The following is a 17,022-nucleotide window of genomic DNA, read 5'->3' on the forward strand; positions in this document are numbered from 1 at the left end:
TCTTTAGAAGCACTTAGTACTTCTTTGATTATAGTTACCACTACATTTTTTAGTTCCAAAATTATTTCTGATCTGATTTTCTTCTATACCTTTCTGCAGTTGATTCTTTACTGTCAACGCTATTATTTCAGAGCTATCTGGTGTGTGATTTCCGGTTTCCTCAGTGCTAGTGTCTTCTGCATTTGTACTGGGTGGACTCGGAGCCTGAGACTGCATTTTGTTCCTTCTCTTTGTCATTTTGTATACCACTGTCTCCTGACCTTTGGTGTAGAGCTTAGATAGAGTTATTACCTTAGCACCAGGTCTGGATCTATGAAGTTCGGATTCCTCCAGGTGGGTGTGGCTTGGATCTGGTTGCTGTGCTCCACTTCTTTCTGCTGCAGCCATTAGAGGTGAACCCTTTGTGTCTCTCTGGCAAGATGTTCTGCTCCTGAATCAGTTGGGTGGGTCTTGCCTCTAGCCTCTTTGCAGGGAGTTCTGCTGAAGGGTTCCCTGCTGGGCCGGCAGCCTGGGTCGAATGAGGATCTGTGGGCCCCAGGTCATCTCACTCACTCCCCGGGCCTGCCCTCTGGGTCTATTCAGGATCCCGCAGCCCTGGTCATCTCACTCACTCGCCGGGCCTGCGCTCTGGGTCGGTCTTTCTTTCTTTCTTTCTTTCTTTCTTTCTTTCTTTCTTTCTTTCTTTCTTTCTTTCGTATTTGGTGCAGTTTCACTATGCAGCTTGGACTCAGAGTAATGCTCCTGTTTTCAGTCTCCCCAGTGCTGGGATTATAGGCGTGCACCACCATGCCCAGTGTCCAGGGCCAGTGTGGCATGGGGTGCTAGGGCTCAAGCCCTGGTCCTTGTGCTTGCCTAAGCAGACGCTTAGTCACTGAGCTTTCTTACTGGCTCCGAGCAGCACATTACTTGGGCCTTTGGTCTTCGGCTTCCCTCGAAGCTGGGGATGAGTGGCTGTCTGTGCTTGAACTCTTGTTTGTGTGCTGTCCGCACCCCTCCCAGCCTGCCAGCTTGAATCAGGCCTCTTGCAGCCTGGACAAGGCATTTGGTGTTAAAATGAGAATTAGGATTAATACTAAAAAGGCGCAGCTGGTGAGAAGACGAACTCCTGGTGTGAGACCCTCTGAGCATCGTCTTTGGAAGTGTTGCTGGTGACTCCTGGGTGAGGGCACGACTGCGCGTCTGCTCTTTAGTCTCCACCCTGCCCCCGCTTTTGTGGCCCCTTTGCTTGATGTGGGACCTATGGCCTGGCCCCATCCTGCAGCTCTTGGCTTGATTTCTGGCTGACAAAGTCAAAATTATTGCAAGAAAAACAAGTACTTTGTGATAAACTTTGTATTTTTCTTTAAAAGACATTGACATTTCTATTAGCAAATTTCACTTTTTTTATGAAACATCAAATACTGTAGTTTAAAATAGGCCAGCGGCCTCACCTCTTGAGAACACCCCCTCACCCCCCTGCTTTTGTCCTTTCCCCTTGCAGAGGGGCTGCAGCCCACTGGGGACTCTGGTCACACCTTTTGGGTGCTCGTGCAGCTGTAGCCCCATCTGGGGGTGACGTGGTGTCCTGGGAGTGCTGGTCAGTCATGGACAGTGCAGGAGAATAATCTTCAAGTAGCATGCTTCGTCTACTTTGGAGTAGTTTGTTTCTAAGAACGGTTTTAAACCCACAGCACAACTGAGCAGAAGGTACAGAAATTTTCCAAACAGAGAACGATTTCTTTCAGTCCCCCCGAATGTGCACTTGGTAAGTCAAGCACCTGGACACTGCATCCCCAAGTCATTCCTGCTTGGTGCTGGGCACTCTGGGTTTTGGATGGAGCTATGGTGACCTTTGTCCCGCAGTGCAGTGTCCTGCGGTGCTCTCACGGCCGTGCCTTCCCGGCCACCTCCTTCCCCTCTCATCCTCAGTGGCTGCCCACCTCTACTGTCTCCATGGCGCTGCCTTGCGCAGAGTGTTCCGGTGTTGGAGTCATGCAGGTTGTCCTCGCAGTGCCTCTCTCACTTAGGAATCGCACGTCAGATTCCTGTGTTTTCATGGCTTGATGGCGGATTTCTTTTTATCACTGGATCTAGTCTGTTGACTGGATGTATCAGCTTATTTATCCATTCATCTACTAATGGATGTCTGCTCGTTTCCAAGTCTGGGTAATTAGGAATAAGGCTGCTGTCAACACAAGTGCAATTGTGTGTGTGTGTGTGTGTGTGTGTGTGTGTGTGTGTGTGTACTGTCTTAGTGTCTTTCCTTTTTGCTGGGGGAAAATACTCAACAGCCAGAATTTAGAGGAGAAGTTTATTTTGGCTCAATTTTAGAGGTTTCAGTCTATAATCTGCAGGTTCCACAGCAGGGCCGCATGGCAGAACGGGCAGGGTGGAGGAAAAGCTGCCCACAGGAAGGTGAGAGCCAGGGAAGAGCTGGGAGGAAGCTGGGCTCTCCCGGGCGCTGCCTCTCCCGCCAGACCCCACCTTCTCACTGAAGCCAGCTATAAACCCCAGAATCCGGGCCACCTGTGATCACATGAGGCTTTGGGGGGACTCAGATCTGAAATAACAGAAAATAAGGTTTTCGCTTCACTTGAGTAAGGGAAGAGTGAGTTTGGTTTTGCGGAATGACTGCGGGCTGCTTCCAGAGTGGCTGTAACCCGGCATCGCATTAGCAGGGCTGAGAGCCCCGAGGTGCTCAGCAGGCTTGCCAGGCTCTGCCGCCCGTGCCAAACGCTGGCCGTTCTCGTGGCCTGGTTGTGGCATCTTGTCCATGTTGTCATCTGTGTTTCCCTGATGACAGTGGATACCGAGCCTCTCTTACTTGCAGTCTCTAGGTCTTTGACGAGGTGTCTGTTTGGGTCCTCCATCCTCTTTTGTAATTGGGTTTTTCAGTTTCTTAGGGTTGAGTTTTAAGAGTTCATGGTATGTTTTGGATAGCACTCCTTGAACACATGTGTCTTTTGCAAATAGTTTTTTCTAGTCTGTAGCTTGTCTTCTCATTCTCTTGACAGCCTCTTTTGCAGAGCAAATGATTTTGATTTTCATGAAGCCCAGCTGGTGAATATGGATCTTACCTCTACCCTAAAGATCATCATCATACCCAAGGTTTAGATTTTCTCCCCTGTGCTGTCTCCATGGAATTTGTCTAGCTCTGCGTCTTACGTGGAGGTGTGGTCCACTCTGTGTCAGCGCGTAGGGTGGAAGGCCTGTGTCTGGGTTAGTGTTGGTCCTCATCCTGTTGTGTTAGCCCTGGATGTGGGTAGCACTGTTTAGTTTCTCCATTTTATTGGCTGTGCAATTTTGTCAAGGGTGGGATGGCTGTGTTCATGAGGGTCTGTTTCTGGGCTCTTCGCTCTGTGCTGGCCTGGCTACCTGTCCTTCTGGTGGTGGCAGCCTGTGTTGATGACTGGTACAGCTTCATGGTGAGCCTCGAAGCTGGGTACCATCAATCTGGGGAACTTATTCTACTCTGTTAGTATTACTTGGACTCTTTTGGGGTTTTGCCTCTCTGTGTAAACTTGAGGGTCAGTTTGTTGATACTCAACCAATGTTTGTTACTATTCAACAGTTGTCCATAGCCAACAAAGTTACTCAACAGAGTATTTCGCTGAGATTTTGGTTGAGAGTGTATTACATCTAGATCAATTTGAAAAGAGCTGACGTCTGAGTAGTATTGAATTGTCTTACCCATTTAGTTAGTTCTTTGGTTTCTGTCATCATAGCTTTCTTCATGAAGAACTTGTATATTTTATTTTTATCTAAGTATATCATCATTTTGGGTGCTAACATAAGCCATGTTTTTACTTTCAAATTCCGCTTGTTCATCACTAGTTTACAGTAATGTGGTGGATTTTTGTGTATTAACCAGGTATGTACCGTGACCTTGTTACAACTGTTACTTCTAGTTGTTTTCCTTGATTCCTTTGGGTTTTCTACCTAAACTGTAGGACATCTATAAACAAAGGACAGTTTTATTTCTGCGTTCCATTTGGTATCCCTTCTATTGTCTTTGTTACTGAATCACCTGAGACCTCCAACATGGTGCTAAAGTGAGTAACGAGGAGTGGGCTTTCCTGTTCCCAGTCTCAGCAGGAGAGGCTGGAGTCCATACTGTGGGCTGTGGATGGCCTGGTAAAGCTCAGGAAGCTCCTGCCCTTCCTAGCTTGGGAGGTTTCTCCTTTCCCTCACGATGGAGTCGGATTTTGTCACATGCCTTTTCTGAATCTGTTGATGCAGCCCAGAGATTTTTCTTTTAGCCTTTGAAGTGACAGAGTACATTAATTGACTTTTGAAGTTTGAACTGGCCTTGAGTCCTGGGCATAAAGCCCACTTGGTTGTGGTGTGTGCTTCTTCCTCTGTGCTGTTGGCTTTGGTTTGCTGATACTTGTTGAGGGCTTTTGCATCTGTCTTCATGAGAAGTATTGGTCTGCAATTGTCTTCTGTCTTTATGTCTTTTTTGATACCGGGATGATGCTGGCCTCGTAGAATAACTTAGGAAACATTACAGCTGCTTCTGTCTTCTGAAAGAAATTTTAGAGAACTGGTTAAAATTCTCAAGTGTTTGGTAGAATTGGTGTGTAAACCCATCTGAACTTGATACATTCTTTTTGAATTGTTAATTATTCTGTTTTTTTAAATAGATTACAGGGCAGCCAGGCATGGTGGCACACACCTGTAATCCCAACACTTGGGAGGCTGAGGCAGGAGGATTGTTGTGTGTTTGAGACCAGCCTGGGCTCCAAAGTGAGCTCAAGGCCAGCCTGAACTGCATAGCAAGACCCTGTCTAAAAAAGACCAAAAAAAAAAAAAAAAAAAAAAAAGTAATGCAAAGTCTTGATGCTGAGATTAGAATCTCAATAGAGCTTTTTTGTTAAATTGGAAGAGCACACGTCTGAACTCCAGTCACGCCGCAACATCTCGTATGCCAAAAAAAAAAAAAAAAAAAAAAAAAAAAGATACATGGTAATTTACATTGGCTGTTTCTCCTTATGTAGTTTTGGCATTCAAGGAATTGGTTCATTTAGATAATAGTGATATAGGGGAAGCGAAACTCCCGACCTGACCTGGATGAGTTCGTGTTCTCCAAAACCAAAGAATGAATGTTAAGAACAAACAGAGGCTGAGAGTAGAATATTTACTGGGAAAGAAAGCTTCTGTCTGAGATGGACAGAAGGGGGGCCCGAGCGGGTTGCCCCCGGAAGCTGTCTCTTCCAGGTTATTTTTATAGGGCAAGACCATGCGGGGCTAAGGTGGAGAAAATGGGAACTCGCTTAGGTGGACGTGGGGTAGGACAAAACTATGGTCAACCAAAGGGATTACAAGCACCATTGCTCAGATAAAATTGATCAAGTCCAGGACCAAATGGGGAAGGGAGTCACGTAGCAAGCGGGCATGAAAGTAGAACAGGAACTTATCTGGTAGCCATCCGGTAGTAGTTGCTTAATGATTCTTCTGGCTCCCTCAGGGTGATGATTAATCCTGGATGCGAATCTTTAGGCAGTCAGGATTTGCTTGATCTTTGGTCTTTAGGTCTGGCTCACAGCAGGAGCATCTGTCCCTCCCACAGTTGTGAGGTGTCTTGTCTTCTGGTTTATGTCCTTCGAGGGCCTGACCCTGTCTGACTGCCTGTAATACTTTTATCTAACTAGGCTGCCTGCAACAATAGCATTGTTCATAGTATTCCTTTATTATCCTTTTACTATCGATGGGCTGTTTAGTGATAGCTACATTTTCATTTCTGATGTTAGTGATTTCTTCTTTTTTTTTTTTTTTTTGTGGTGGAACCGGGGATTGAACTCAGGCCTTGCGCTTGCCAGAGAAGCGCTTATTCCACTGAGCCATCTTCCCAGCTTCTTCTCTTTATTTCTTAGCCTTCCTAGATATTTGTGTTATGTTGATCTTTTCAAAGAACCAGCTTTTGGTTTTATAAAAATTGATGTCTTGTTTTCAATTTCATTGATATCTGCCATCTGTTTGTTTTGGATTTAATTTGATCTTTTTTTCCCTAGTTACCTAAATTGGAAACTTAGATTACTGATTTTAAGTATGTATGTATGTATGTATGTATGTATTTATTTATTTATTTATTTTTGTTGAGGCAGGGTCTCACTATACAGTTCGGGCTGGCCTTGTGCTCACTTTTATAGCCCCCAGGGTGGTCTCGAATTCAGAGATCCTGCTAGCTCAACCTCCCCAGTACTGGGATTATAGGCGTGCACCATCATGCTTGGTTTGATTTTACATATTTTAGATTTTCTAATATGCCTATGCCGTACTCGGAGTTTTCCTGTAAGTACTGCTTTTGGTATACCTCCAAAACTTAGATAAATTGTTTTCATTTTCATTTAGCTCAAAATATTTTTAATTTCTCATGAGATTTCTTCTTTGACATTTATATACTTCTTTGAAAGTATATAATTTGACATTTAAAAGTATATAATTTAATCATTAAGAATTTTGGGATTTCCTAGCTATCTTTCTGTTACTGATTTCTAGGTCAATTCCATTGTGGTCTGAGAACAGACATTGTATGATTTGTTTTTTATTTTTATTCATTTATTTTTTTGAGACAGGGTCTCACTATGTAGCCCAGGCTGGCCTCAAATTTGTGGCAGTCCTCCTGCCTCAACCTCCTGTGTCCTAGGATTATAGGCATGTGCCAGCCACCATGCCTGGCTTGATTTCTATTTCTTAAAATTTGTTAGGTGTCTCTTAGGTTGCAGAATGTGCTCAGGGTTGGCGAATGTCACGTGTGAGTCTGGGACAAATATGCACAGTCAGCCTGGGTCTCTGCCAGGAGTGGGCTCCGGGATGCTCGAGTGCGTGGTGTTTGCAGCGCTGTTTACGTCCTCCTGTGTACGCTAAGTCACCTCTTGATCACCTGCAGCACCTGAGACCATGTAAATATGGTGTAAGTACTGTTGTATTTGAGGAGTGATGACAAAAGTTGGTTGTGTTCAGAGTAGGCACAGTTTTAAAAAAACGTGCATGACTGTGGCTGGGTGAGTGCTCAGCTGTAACCCTCTGGGCGTGGAAGGCCCGAGGCTGTCGTGGCTGTGATCCACACCAGTGACTGGTGGTGGCGCTGTTGAGCTCAGCCTTGTCTTACTGTCTGTTCTGTGAATTTCCGGAAGAAGGTTGTTGAAGACTCCAGTCTCCTCGTCACTGTTGGTTTCATTTCTCTTCGCAGTTTTTAAAAATTGTTATTATTTATTTATTTGGTACAGTCTCACTTCGCAGCTTGGACTCGGTGATCCTCCTGTCTCAGCCTTCCCAGCGCTGGGATTACAGGCGTGCACCACCACAGTTTTGGTGGCTGGCACTGCATGGGGATCAAACCTGAGACCTTGTACTTGCCAGGCAGGTGCTTAGATCGCTGAGCTATCTCCCAGCCCTCTCTTTGCAGTTTTTATCGGTGTTTGCCTCATGTACTCTGGCGCTGTGTTAGGAGGTGCGTCACCTTCATGACTGCTGTGTCTCCTTGGAGCACTCAGTCCCTTACCTTGATGCACTGTTCCTCCACCTCCCAGCACTTTCCTGGCTTTGTAGCCGCCCTGACTGAAGCAGTGAGCCTCTGCCTGGTGGTCTCCGCATCCTGCGCTCCTCATCGGTGTGCCTGTCTGTGTCTTGTAAACGTGGCCACACCGGGTCTCCCTCATTGCACCACTCTTTCATTTGGTTTACTTAGACCATTGATGTTTAAAGAAATTATTGATATTTTGGATTAATATCTACCATAGTTGGCATTGTGTTCTGTTTTTGTTTCTATTTTTGCCCTCCCCTTCCCCCGACATTTTGTAGTTTTAAATTGAACTTTTTTTAATGATACCATTTTCTGTCTTCCTAGCATATCACTTATAAATTTCCTGTTACATTTTGTAGCGCTTGCTCCAGAGTGCTGAATGCATGTGAAAGCTGTGGGCTGATTAGGGATTCGGTCATCAGGGTGGTGCTCGCCTGTGCTGTCTCCGTCTAGTTTGAGCCAGGGCTTTGTGCTTTCATTTTACCCCCAAGCTCCTAGCACCTCTTCAGTCAGCAGGGTGGACTGAGTCCATGGCCACCCTGCTGTGAGGTGGGTGTGGCTGCGCCAATTGTGAGTGCCAACCCCGGGCCCAGGACTGGGGAGGTGGGGAGGGAGGGAGCCATCCCTTGCTCTCACGTGACACACGCAGGCTCAGGCTCTCTCTGGCTGGCTGGCCCCAGGGTAGTGTCGTCATGAGTCTTAAGGAATCTTGGACCTTCTCAGGGAGCCCTTCCCTTCATCTCCAGAACTGCTGCCTCCTCTGCTGTAGCAGGTGGTGTGGTCGCAGTCCTTGCTCAGCCCTGCATGACCGTCTCCTCTGTGCTTTGTAAACAGATGTGCTCTTCACTGGTACAGCTGATGGCCGGGTCCTGAAACTTGAAAATGGCGAAGTAGAGACCATCGCCCGGTTTGGCTCAGGCCCATGCAGTAAGTTATCATTGTCACTCTGAAGTGTGCCCAAGGAACTGCTGCTCCTGGAAGCCAGTTTTACCTGTGGAGAAAGATGCTGGGCATCTGTTGGGGGACCATGTTAGGTGTCACACAAGTTCTGCGTTTGACACATGGTCTCTGGGCCCGTGTGGTACTTCTCCGGCCCGGCCCCTTCACTTGTCCCCTAGACCTGTGGTCCCTTTTGGGGTCACTTCATGGGCTAATGGCTGTTGTAGGCATGCTGGGAGGAAAGCAGGAGGTGTTATCACCCTGAGGTGCCTGTGTGTGATTTCCTTCAGGCGTGTCCCAGGACTTCAGCGGTGATGTTCAAAACCCACGCACGCTCACATGAGTCAGATTTTGGAAACCTAGAGTAGAACCTCACTGTTTATAAACAGATAGCCCATGGCTTCTTCTTACTAGTTATTTTATTTTTATTTATATTTTATATTAGAGTATTTCTTTGTGGTATAAGGACGGGAGCCCAGGCCTTGTGCAGGCCAGGCAAGGACTGTATCACTGAGCGAAGCTGCGGCCCTGGGTGTCATTTTTATGGCAAGTTATTTTTACACAACTGACACATTTTCATTGTGAAGTGGATGCAGCACAAGATGACATAAATGAATGAAAAGCAAAATACAGTTCACCGTAGACGTTCTCAGGTGTAATTGTTCCTGACATCTAGGGAGCGGTTTTTCAGGCATCCGCACTGCAGTTCCACAGGCGGACTTACAGTCTGGTTTGGTTCCTAGCTGGCCCTGTTCCACTGAATGTGGACCCTAAGCAGCTCTGCTGAGCCCCACAGTGAGCCCACAGTGAGCTCCCCCGCCTGAGTACCCTGGCACCCTGCAGGTCTGGCACTAACGCCCTGCCCTTGTCCTGTGCTGTGTACAGCCCCAAGTCTGTCCAGGGAGGGGTGAGGTGCTGGACCCTGTGGCGGGTGTGGTGGCCTTCTCTACCCCCCAGCCCCTGTCTGCTTATTCCTAGAGACCCGAGAGGATGAGCCCGCCTGTGGGAGGCCCCTGGGCATCCGTGCGGGGCCCAACGGCACTCTGTTTGTGGCCGATGCATACAAGGGGCTGTTTGAAGTCAATCCCCGGAAACGTAAGTCACAGGGACTTGTTTTCCTCTATGACAGTTTCAGGTCTTCCATGCATGTGTGGGTAGATTCTGTAGGCTTTGTTAAGAGTGGCTGAGGCCCTGCTGAGGCTTTCCCCTCGTCACACTGGCTGTGTGGCAGCTTCTGTCAGTCCCCGCTGCTATAGGCTCTGCCCTGCCCTGACCTCCCATACAGTGGGGTTTTAACTTTAGGGTCTCAGAATGACTTGCTCTGAGAGCGTTAGAACTCTTTTTCTAACTCTGTAGCTCTGTCTTTATTTTTCTATCTTTGTTGCTGTGCCCTTTTTATCTTTTAGCTGCTCTTCTTCCCCCACCCTCTGTCCCGTGACTGGTGGTCCTGTCACCGTGATCAGGGTTATAGCTTTCTCAGTGCAGGTTCATGCCAAGGATGTGGCTCTGTAGAGGGCTGCCGGGCACCTGTCCTCGGGCACCTGTTGGTCCATTGGTGGGCCCCCATACTTGGGCACCCATCTGTCTGTGAGCCTCAATCTGTGAGACTGCAGATTGTTCCCAGGAAGGGGTTTTACGTTTTACGTTGAGGAAGTTAGCCTGGGCACGCTCATCACCTGTCAGCTGATAGATACACTGTCCTTTTTTTTTTTTTTTTTTTGGTTCCAGGAATTGAACTCAGGACCTTGTGCTTGCCACCCAGGTGCTGTACCCCTGAGCTATATCTCCAGCCCACATCAACCATTCTGACTGTAGGAAGGAATCTGTCTTCTGACATGAGACTCAGAAAAGTTCATTTTAGTTTTCTTCTTCTACGTCAGTTGGGTTGATTAATGTTTGAACCACTGAGAAACAAGTTCTTAGAATGGAAGCCAGTCATTTTCTCTCTGTTTCTCTTTCTCACTCCAGGGGAAGTGAAGTTGCTGTTGTCCTCTGAGACACCCATTGAGGGGAGGAAAATGTCTTTTGTGAATGACCTTGCCATCACTCGGGACGGGCGGAAGATTTACTTCACTGATTCCAGCAGCAAGTGGCAGAGGCGAGATTTCCTGCTGCTGGTTATGGAAGGCACTGATGATGGCCGGTAGGTGCACACTTGTCCCCCCACCCCGGCAGTGCCTGGCAGGTGACCCCACAGACTGACAGCCTCTGGAGTGTGCTATGTTCCACAGTGTAGTCCTTCAGCCCCTGGGAAGGGCGCTGATGGTGTTTGGAGTGGATAAAGGAGCAGGTGCTCTCCCTTCTGCTTTGAGGAAATAAAATGGCACAGGCTAGCATGCCGTGGGTGATATGGACAGACAGCCGGCCCACTGGAGGCCAGGGCTGATCCCGCTCCAGAGCAGCACAGTACCCATCCTGGCCCCTGGGTGAGGAGTCACCTCCTGGAGGGCAGCAGGTCCGGGCTGCAAGCATGTACCCCCTCCTGTGTGACCGCACCTATTCCCCAGGCTGCTGGAGTATGACACTGAGACCCAGGAGGTGCGGGTGCTCCTAGACCAGCTGCAGTTTCCCAACGGGGTGCAGCTGTCTCCAGAGGAGGACTTCGTCCTGGTGTCAGAAACGACCATGGCAAGGATACGCAGGTGTGTGTGGTGTTGCTGTGGGTGGAGACCAGCTGGCGGGAGTCTGGGGGCAACCACTACCCTCGCCTTGTGTCCTGTGGGTGGATGTGCCATGCTCCAGGGTGGGCTGCTGCTTGTACTCCAGCCCCTTGGGAGTTGTAGTCTGCCAGGGTCTCAACTGAATGCTAGCATAGCCAGGTCCCCATCCCTGCATCCTGGGCCTCAGTCCCCACCTGCCTCTCCCTGGGTGCTCTCAGGGACACCCCCGCAATAGTTCCACACCTGTGCCTGGACTGGGACCTTTCGGGTACTTGGCTGAGACTTCTTCCTTTGCCCGGGGCCATGCTCACTGTCTGCGTGGAACTTTCCAGGGTCTATGTGTCAGGCCTGATGAAGGGCGGGGCTGACCTGTTTGTGGAGAACTTGCCTGGTTTCCCCGACAATATCCGACCCAGCAGCTCCGGGGGCTACTGGGTCGCCATGTCCACCATCCGTCAGAACCCCGGGTTCTCTATGCTGGACTTCCTAGCGGAGAAGCCCTGGATCAAAAAGATGATTTTCAAGGTAACAAGAACTATAGTCCCCAAATACAATGAAAATTTAATCTAGTTATAATCTCTGTGACCTTTATACCCGTCAAAGTTCTAGTTCTCATAATCTTTGTACTTGTGATGTCTGTTTAAAACATACTTTATGTTTCATCCTGAAATGTAAATTTAAGTTTTTATCCCCACTCCCCACTCTACTTCTAGTGGTTTTTTTTTTTTTTTTGGTACTGGGAATCAAACTCAGGACCTTGGCTTGCTAGGCAGGTGCTTATGCCACTGAGCTATCTCCCTGGCACCTTCTGGTTTCTATTGCTTTCTTTTTTTTTTTTTTTTTTTTTTTTTTTTTTTTTTTTTTTTTTTTTTTTGGCCGGCTCAGCCTGCCCTGAGGGCGGGGCTGGCACCGCATGTGGTGCTAGGGATTGAACTATGGTCTCCTGCATCTGCCTAAGCTTGCCTAAGCAGGTGCTTTAGACCGCTGAGCTATCTCACCAGTTTTGGTTTCTGTTCTGAGAACCTTCTGTCACTTCTGCCTGTTGAGTTCTGGGGCCCCACCCGATGGTCAGGCTCAAGTCATTTCTCCTGGGCTGACTCAGGTTCCCTTGCTCCTGCCTTGCTCCCTGCCACATCTTGTCAGAGGGAGTGGCCACCAGGGTTTCTCAGTGTCTCGCCTTGGCCAGTACCTTCTGCCTCTTCCTCCTGCCGTCTCTGTAGGGTCTGCACTTGGCCCTCCTGACACTCCCACTCCTATAAAAACCATCCACCTACCAGTGGCACCCACAGCCCCTTCAGCATCCCTAACCCATGGGCCCCGAGGCCTGAGCCAGTGACTCCGTCGCAGGGACACCCTTGTCCTTGGGCTCTGAGGCCTCCCCTGATCAATGTGGTCTTGGTCCCCTGCATACCCGCTCGGCTTAACCTCAAGTAGCTGTGGCTACATGACTAAGAGCACAGTGTTAGGAAGCCTGCAGCAGCTGCTCTTGGAAGCATGGGCATCCTGGAGCTGCCCTGCTGGCTGTGGGGCCAGGGTGGGGTTGGAACTGAGGATCAGGTGCACACACAAGCAGCCAGTCCTGAGGCCCCTTGCTGTGGAGCTTGGGTGGGAGGGCCGGGCCCAGGCTGAGAGTGGTGCTCCTGCTTCAGCAGCCAGTGCAGGCTGGGTCCTGACCGGAGTCTGCAGCAGGCAGCTGGGCAGGGTATACCCGGGGTCCCAGGGCCAGAGACTCAGTGCTGGCTGTGGAGGTGGAGGTTTTGGAGACTTTGTTAGAGCAAGAACATGGGCTCCCTGGGGTAAGAGGAAGGAGCAGGGAGGCCAGTGGAGACCCTGGAGGCCTGCAGGTTGTCCTGTGGCCTGTCCTCTGCTGGCGAGCCTTCTAGAGCTGCCTATGTTTCTTGGTCAGGGTGGCATGACTGGTGGGGTGCCTGCCAGAGTTTGGCTGGATGCCTGCTATTCACTCTATTCCTGTGTCCATCCCTGCGTCCCAGCCTCCTGTGGGGTCCTTCTCTCTGCAGCCATCGTCCCTTCCCTGCACGGGTCCTACCTCAGCCTCCTTGTCAGCCCCGTGGCATATGTCCATGTGGGGAGGGATCCTGCGGCAGGGTGGTAGCACTGGCCCTGTCCAAGGCTGCCATGTAGTCACTGGACTTTCAGCTGTCTTAAACAGGAGCTCTCCTGGTCTTCTTCCTTTGCGTCCTGCATGCCTGACATTCTTTGATTCTTACTAGGGAACTTGTTGATTCCCTGAAGCCGTGTTCTGCTGGGTCGAGGTCTCCAGCAGCCTTGGCTCCCTGGAGGGGACTCGGTTTAGCATGTCAGTGCACAGTGCACAGCTGTCCTGCTGCCTCTGTGGCCTGGCCTGGCCTGGTCTGCAGGGCGCAGGTACAGGAGTTCTGGGCTCTGCCCCTGGGGTGAGGGTGGTTGGGTTGCCTGTGTGTGGCCTCCTCAGGTCAGAGGGCCTCTGTGCTTCTCCGCAGCTGCTCAGTCAGGAGACGGTGTTGAAGTTCGTGCCACGGTACAGCCTGGTACTGGAGCTCAGTGACAGCGGCGCCTTCCGCAGAAGCCTGCACGACCCCGACGGGCTGGTGGCCACCTACATCAGTGAGGTGCACGAGCACGACGGCCACCTCTACCTCGGCTCCTTCCGGTCGCCCTTTCTCTGCAGGCTCAGCTTGCAGTCAATCTAGACCTGGCTTGTGCGGAGGAGCTGGTGCAGCTGTGGGCACAGCTGTGCCAGCACCTGTGCGTCCCCGGAGGCATGGATGGAAAGGCAGCTGCAGCCCGAGGGGACCTGTCTCCTGGGAGTGACTTCACCTTTAGAGGGAAGATTAATTCATAGAAAGCCATTTTCTCTTAAAAGAACAAATAATGTTTCTAGGCACTGTCTTTCTCTAGGATGTGGGCCACTTGCTTTGCCTGTGGAACTCAGGGTTGGTGGCCAGAGCCACTGAAGAGCTGCCAGAGCTCACTGTGCTCCTGGTCTGTCCTGAGGCCTTGGTGTACCTCTCAGGGGGACATGTGCTTGCAGGGTGGCACAGAAGGGCCAGGGAGCACAGTGTGAGTGTGGGATACAGCCTGGGTTCCCACACCATGTGTGGGGTCCCCAGCTTCACCTGCTGCCACCTGGCATCTCTGCACAGCAGAGGGTTCCAGACCTGAGCAGGTGGAGAGAAGGAAGGCCTTCAGATCAGTGTGGGAGGCCCGTGTGGGTTCTTCTGTGAGTACTGACCCTGTGGGAGCCTGCACCACGGAGTCGACTGGGAATGTGCTGTCTCTGCAGTTGTTCTGCCCCTCAGACCCTGTGGGCAGTGCATGTGTGAAGTCCCATCTCCCACTAGCGTCTCATCCCAACTGCTGTACGTCTTGACGGGTCGACACACTGGTCTTACTTTTGATAATAATAAAAAATAGTTTTAAACTCACTTTGCTTCAAATGGCATGGCGTGGGAGTTTCTTCTACTCTAATCATTTCATTGACTGAAGATTTGTTCCTCCGTGTTGCTGTGAGGGCTGTCCTGGCCGAGGGGTTAGGGCCACACAGCAAGACTGCAGAGCACCGTGGTCCTGACCGCTGGCTTCCCAACAACTCGGGCTGGGTCCCGCACACCACACGCTTTCTGTCCGGGGACTTGGGAGTTTGTGCAGGATTCTGTCTCCAAGTGCTTAGAATAACTTGACTTGGCAACAGTTTGAGTAATGCTAGCAAAGTTCAGAGGCGTGGGCAGTTGTGGTAACTGAGCCGTTGGCCTCATCTTTGCCTGCGCCGGGTGCTGGCCGCACCTCCTTCAGGGGCTGGCGGTTGGTGATCTTGCATGATTTGTGTGTCGCTGCTTGGATGGCATTATGTGGAATAAATGACCGTGAGTAGAAGCAAGAGCCCACAGCCCAGATGAAGCAACATTTCCTGCCGGGACAGCCGTTGGTGTTGCTCACGGCCTGCAGCGGGGAGGCATGAGGACCTCTAGCCCGCCCGCACCCTGCCTCAGGGCCGGCGGCTGCCGGGTGGCCGCGCTGCATCTGGCTGGTGCCGTTCTCCTGTGTTCAGTTCTCACTGGTGAGAAGCTGACAAGCTGTTCTCACAGTTTTCAGCAGAGGCGTCTCAATTCTGACCGAGATACTGGTTCTCTGTCTCGAGTGTCACTTCCTGTGTTATCTATAGCGTGGCAAGATGAGCTGCAACAGGCTTCTCGCTCGTGAGAGAGCCTGCTGCTAAGGTGAACGGTACTGCGACTTGGAAATTACTCGGTTGATTCCTCACAGGCTTCTGCTGTCCGTTACAAAAAGTCGGGATTCAGTTACTAACTTTCCTAAGATCCCTTTGGGATTTTATTAGCAGCATACTCTTGTAGAGTGGTATAGAGTGAAAGAGTTTCATGCACTTCTTTGAGATGGGCTCTTGCTGTGTTGCCTGTGGTGGTTGCCAAGTCATGGGCTGAAGTGATTTCCCCCACCTCCATCTCTGAGTAGTTGACCTGATCCCCTGGCACCACCCCTGGCTGTTCCCCACCCTTGGCTGTGCTCACCGACTCTTAATGTGCAGGAAGCTGTGGGCTTGTGGAGGTGGAAACTTAGTGCCCAGGGTTCATGCTGGCCCTGAGTTGCAGCTGGCGCCCACGGAGCTGGGTGCTCCCGGTGTGAGGGCAAGAGCACGCCAAGTGACTGGACTGGAACAGGTGGTCTTCGGCACCTGCCCAGGTGGTGGCTGCAGTATGTGGCCCTAACTGGCACAGCAGAATGCTCTGGGATGCTCAGGTCTCCGGATGAGGTGGGTGGGGCTGTCACTTGAGTGGCACTGGTGTCCCACTGGTGTGGTAGGAGTAATGTTTAGGGGGATTCATCAGAGCCCACCTCACCCCGCAGGGTGGCTCAGCTGGGTGAGCCTGGAGCTGCCTGGGAGTGCTGGACCCACAGCAGTGCTCTGGTGCATGGTGGGTTTGTGTCAGTTTGAGATGCTCGACAGAAGTGCTGTTTTTTTGGTCACAGCCCTGGTGTGCCTTAGGAGCTGGGGCTTTAACCTTCTGTTTTCTCAGCGACACTCACTGAAACACAGTGTCCCTGTGGTGTTGCAGTGATTCCCTCTGCCAGTGTAAAGCCGATATATTAAAATAGGCAAAGCTGGATGGGCAGCATGGAACTCGAGGCTGTTGCTGGTCAGACATCCTATCTCTAGGGTGTCGCTGTCACCTGGGTTTGGATCTGCCACAGGGGTCACTCTTTGGTGAGGGAGGGGATGGGATGGTATGTGGTATGGCGGGGTTGGGCGTCTGGGCTCACATGGTCCTGCTTGCTGGTGTGGGAGTGGGAGTCTCTAGGGTGGGTCTACTGAGGCAGAGCCGTGTAGCTTCCAGAAGTGTCAGCCCCTGTCTTCCCTGTGTCCCCATGGCTAGTGAGGAGGGACTTTTTTTTCTGTCATGGGTTTCAATAACAAGGGGGTGGTGTGGTGTCAGTGAGCCTCACCTGGTGTCTGCCCACAGAGCTGGGACAGAGGCCTGGGTTTGCGTGTGGGGGCCATGGTCAAGGGGCTCTGTGATGGCAGTTCCCTCAGTGAGAAGAGGTGAGTGCCTGTCCCCGGATGGTGTGCTGAGAGCCAGGTGCAGGCCTGCAGGGCTGCGGTTGGATTTGAGTCCCCACCCTCAGGTGAGGGCTACAGAGCCTGGCTGAGGGATCCTGGCAGGGTGGGTGGTGGGTCAGGTGGCCTTTGTATGGACTGTGCTATTGCTGACCTGGGAAGAGAGGCCAGGCCTGACTTTTGAGGAGGGGGCCTGGCGACCTTGTCTGGCCTTCGTGACCCTCTTGGACTCAGGTGGACACCTGGTGGTAGGAGGCTGTCATCCCAGCTACTTCAGAGACTGAGGCTAGCCTGGGCAACATTGAGGCCCTGTCTCCAAAAATAAAACAGGCTAGGTGTGGAGGTTC

At 50.7% G+C, this 17,022-nt stretch overlaps 1 protein-coding gene across 1 annotated transcript in view; it reads left to right on the forward strand.

Annotated features, from left to right (window-relative positions):
* Apmap (adipocyte plasma membrane associated protein) overlaps positions 1-14,528 on the forward strand; it is a 28,553-nt gene extending 14,025 nt beyond the window's left edge. The window contains exons 4-9 of the mRNA XM_004635573.2: positions 8,339-8,431; positions 9,422-9,538; positions 10,412-10,586; positions 10,951-11,085; positions 11,436-11,628; positions 13,584-14,528. Of these exons, the coding sequence (XP_004635630.1) occupies positions 8,339-8,431; positions 9,422-9,538; positions 10,412-10,586; positions 10,951-11,085; positions 11,436-11,628; positions 13,584-13,793 (923 nt within the window). The 3' untranslated portion in view covers positions 13,794-14,528. The remainder of the gene's footprint in view (positions 1-8,338; positions 8,432-9,421; positions 9,539-10,411; positions 10,587-10,950; positions 11,086-11,435; positions 11,629-13,583) is intronic.
* The last annotated feature ends 2,494 nt before the right edge of the window (positions 14,529-17,022 follow it).

The sequence above is a fragment of the Octodon degus genome, unplaced genomic scaffold (genome assembly GCF_000260255.1).
Source record: "Octodon degus isolate 3935 unplaced genomic scaffold, OctDeg1.0 scaffold00073, whole genome shotgun sequence".
NCBI lineage: Eukaryota > Metazoa > Chordata > Mammalia > Rodentia > Octodontidae > Octodon > Octodon degus.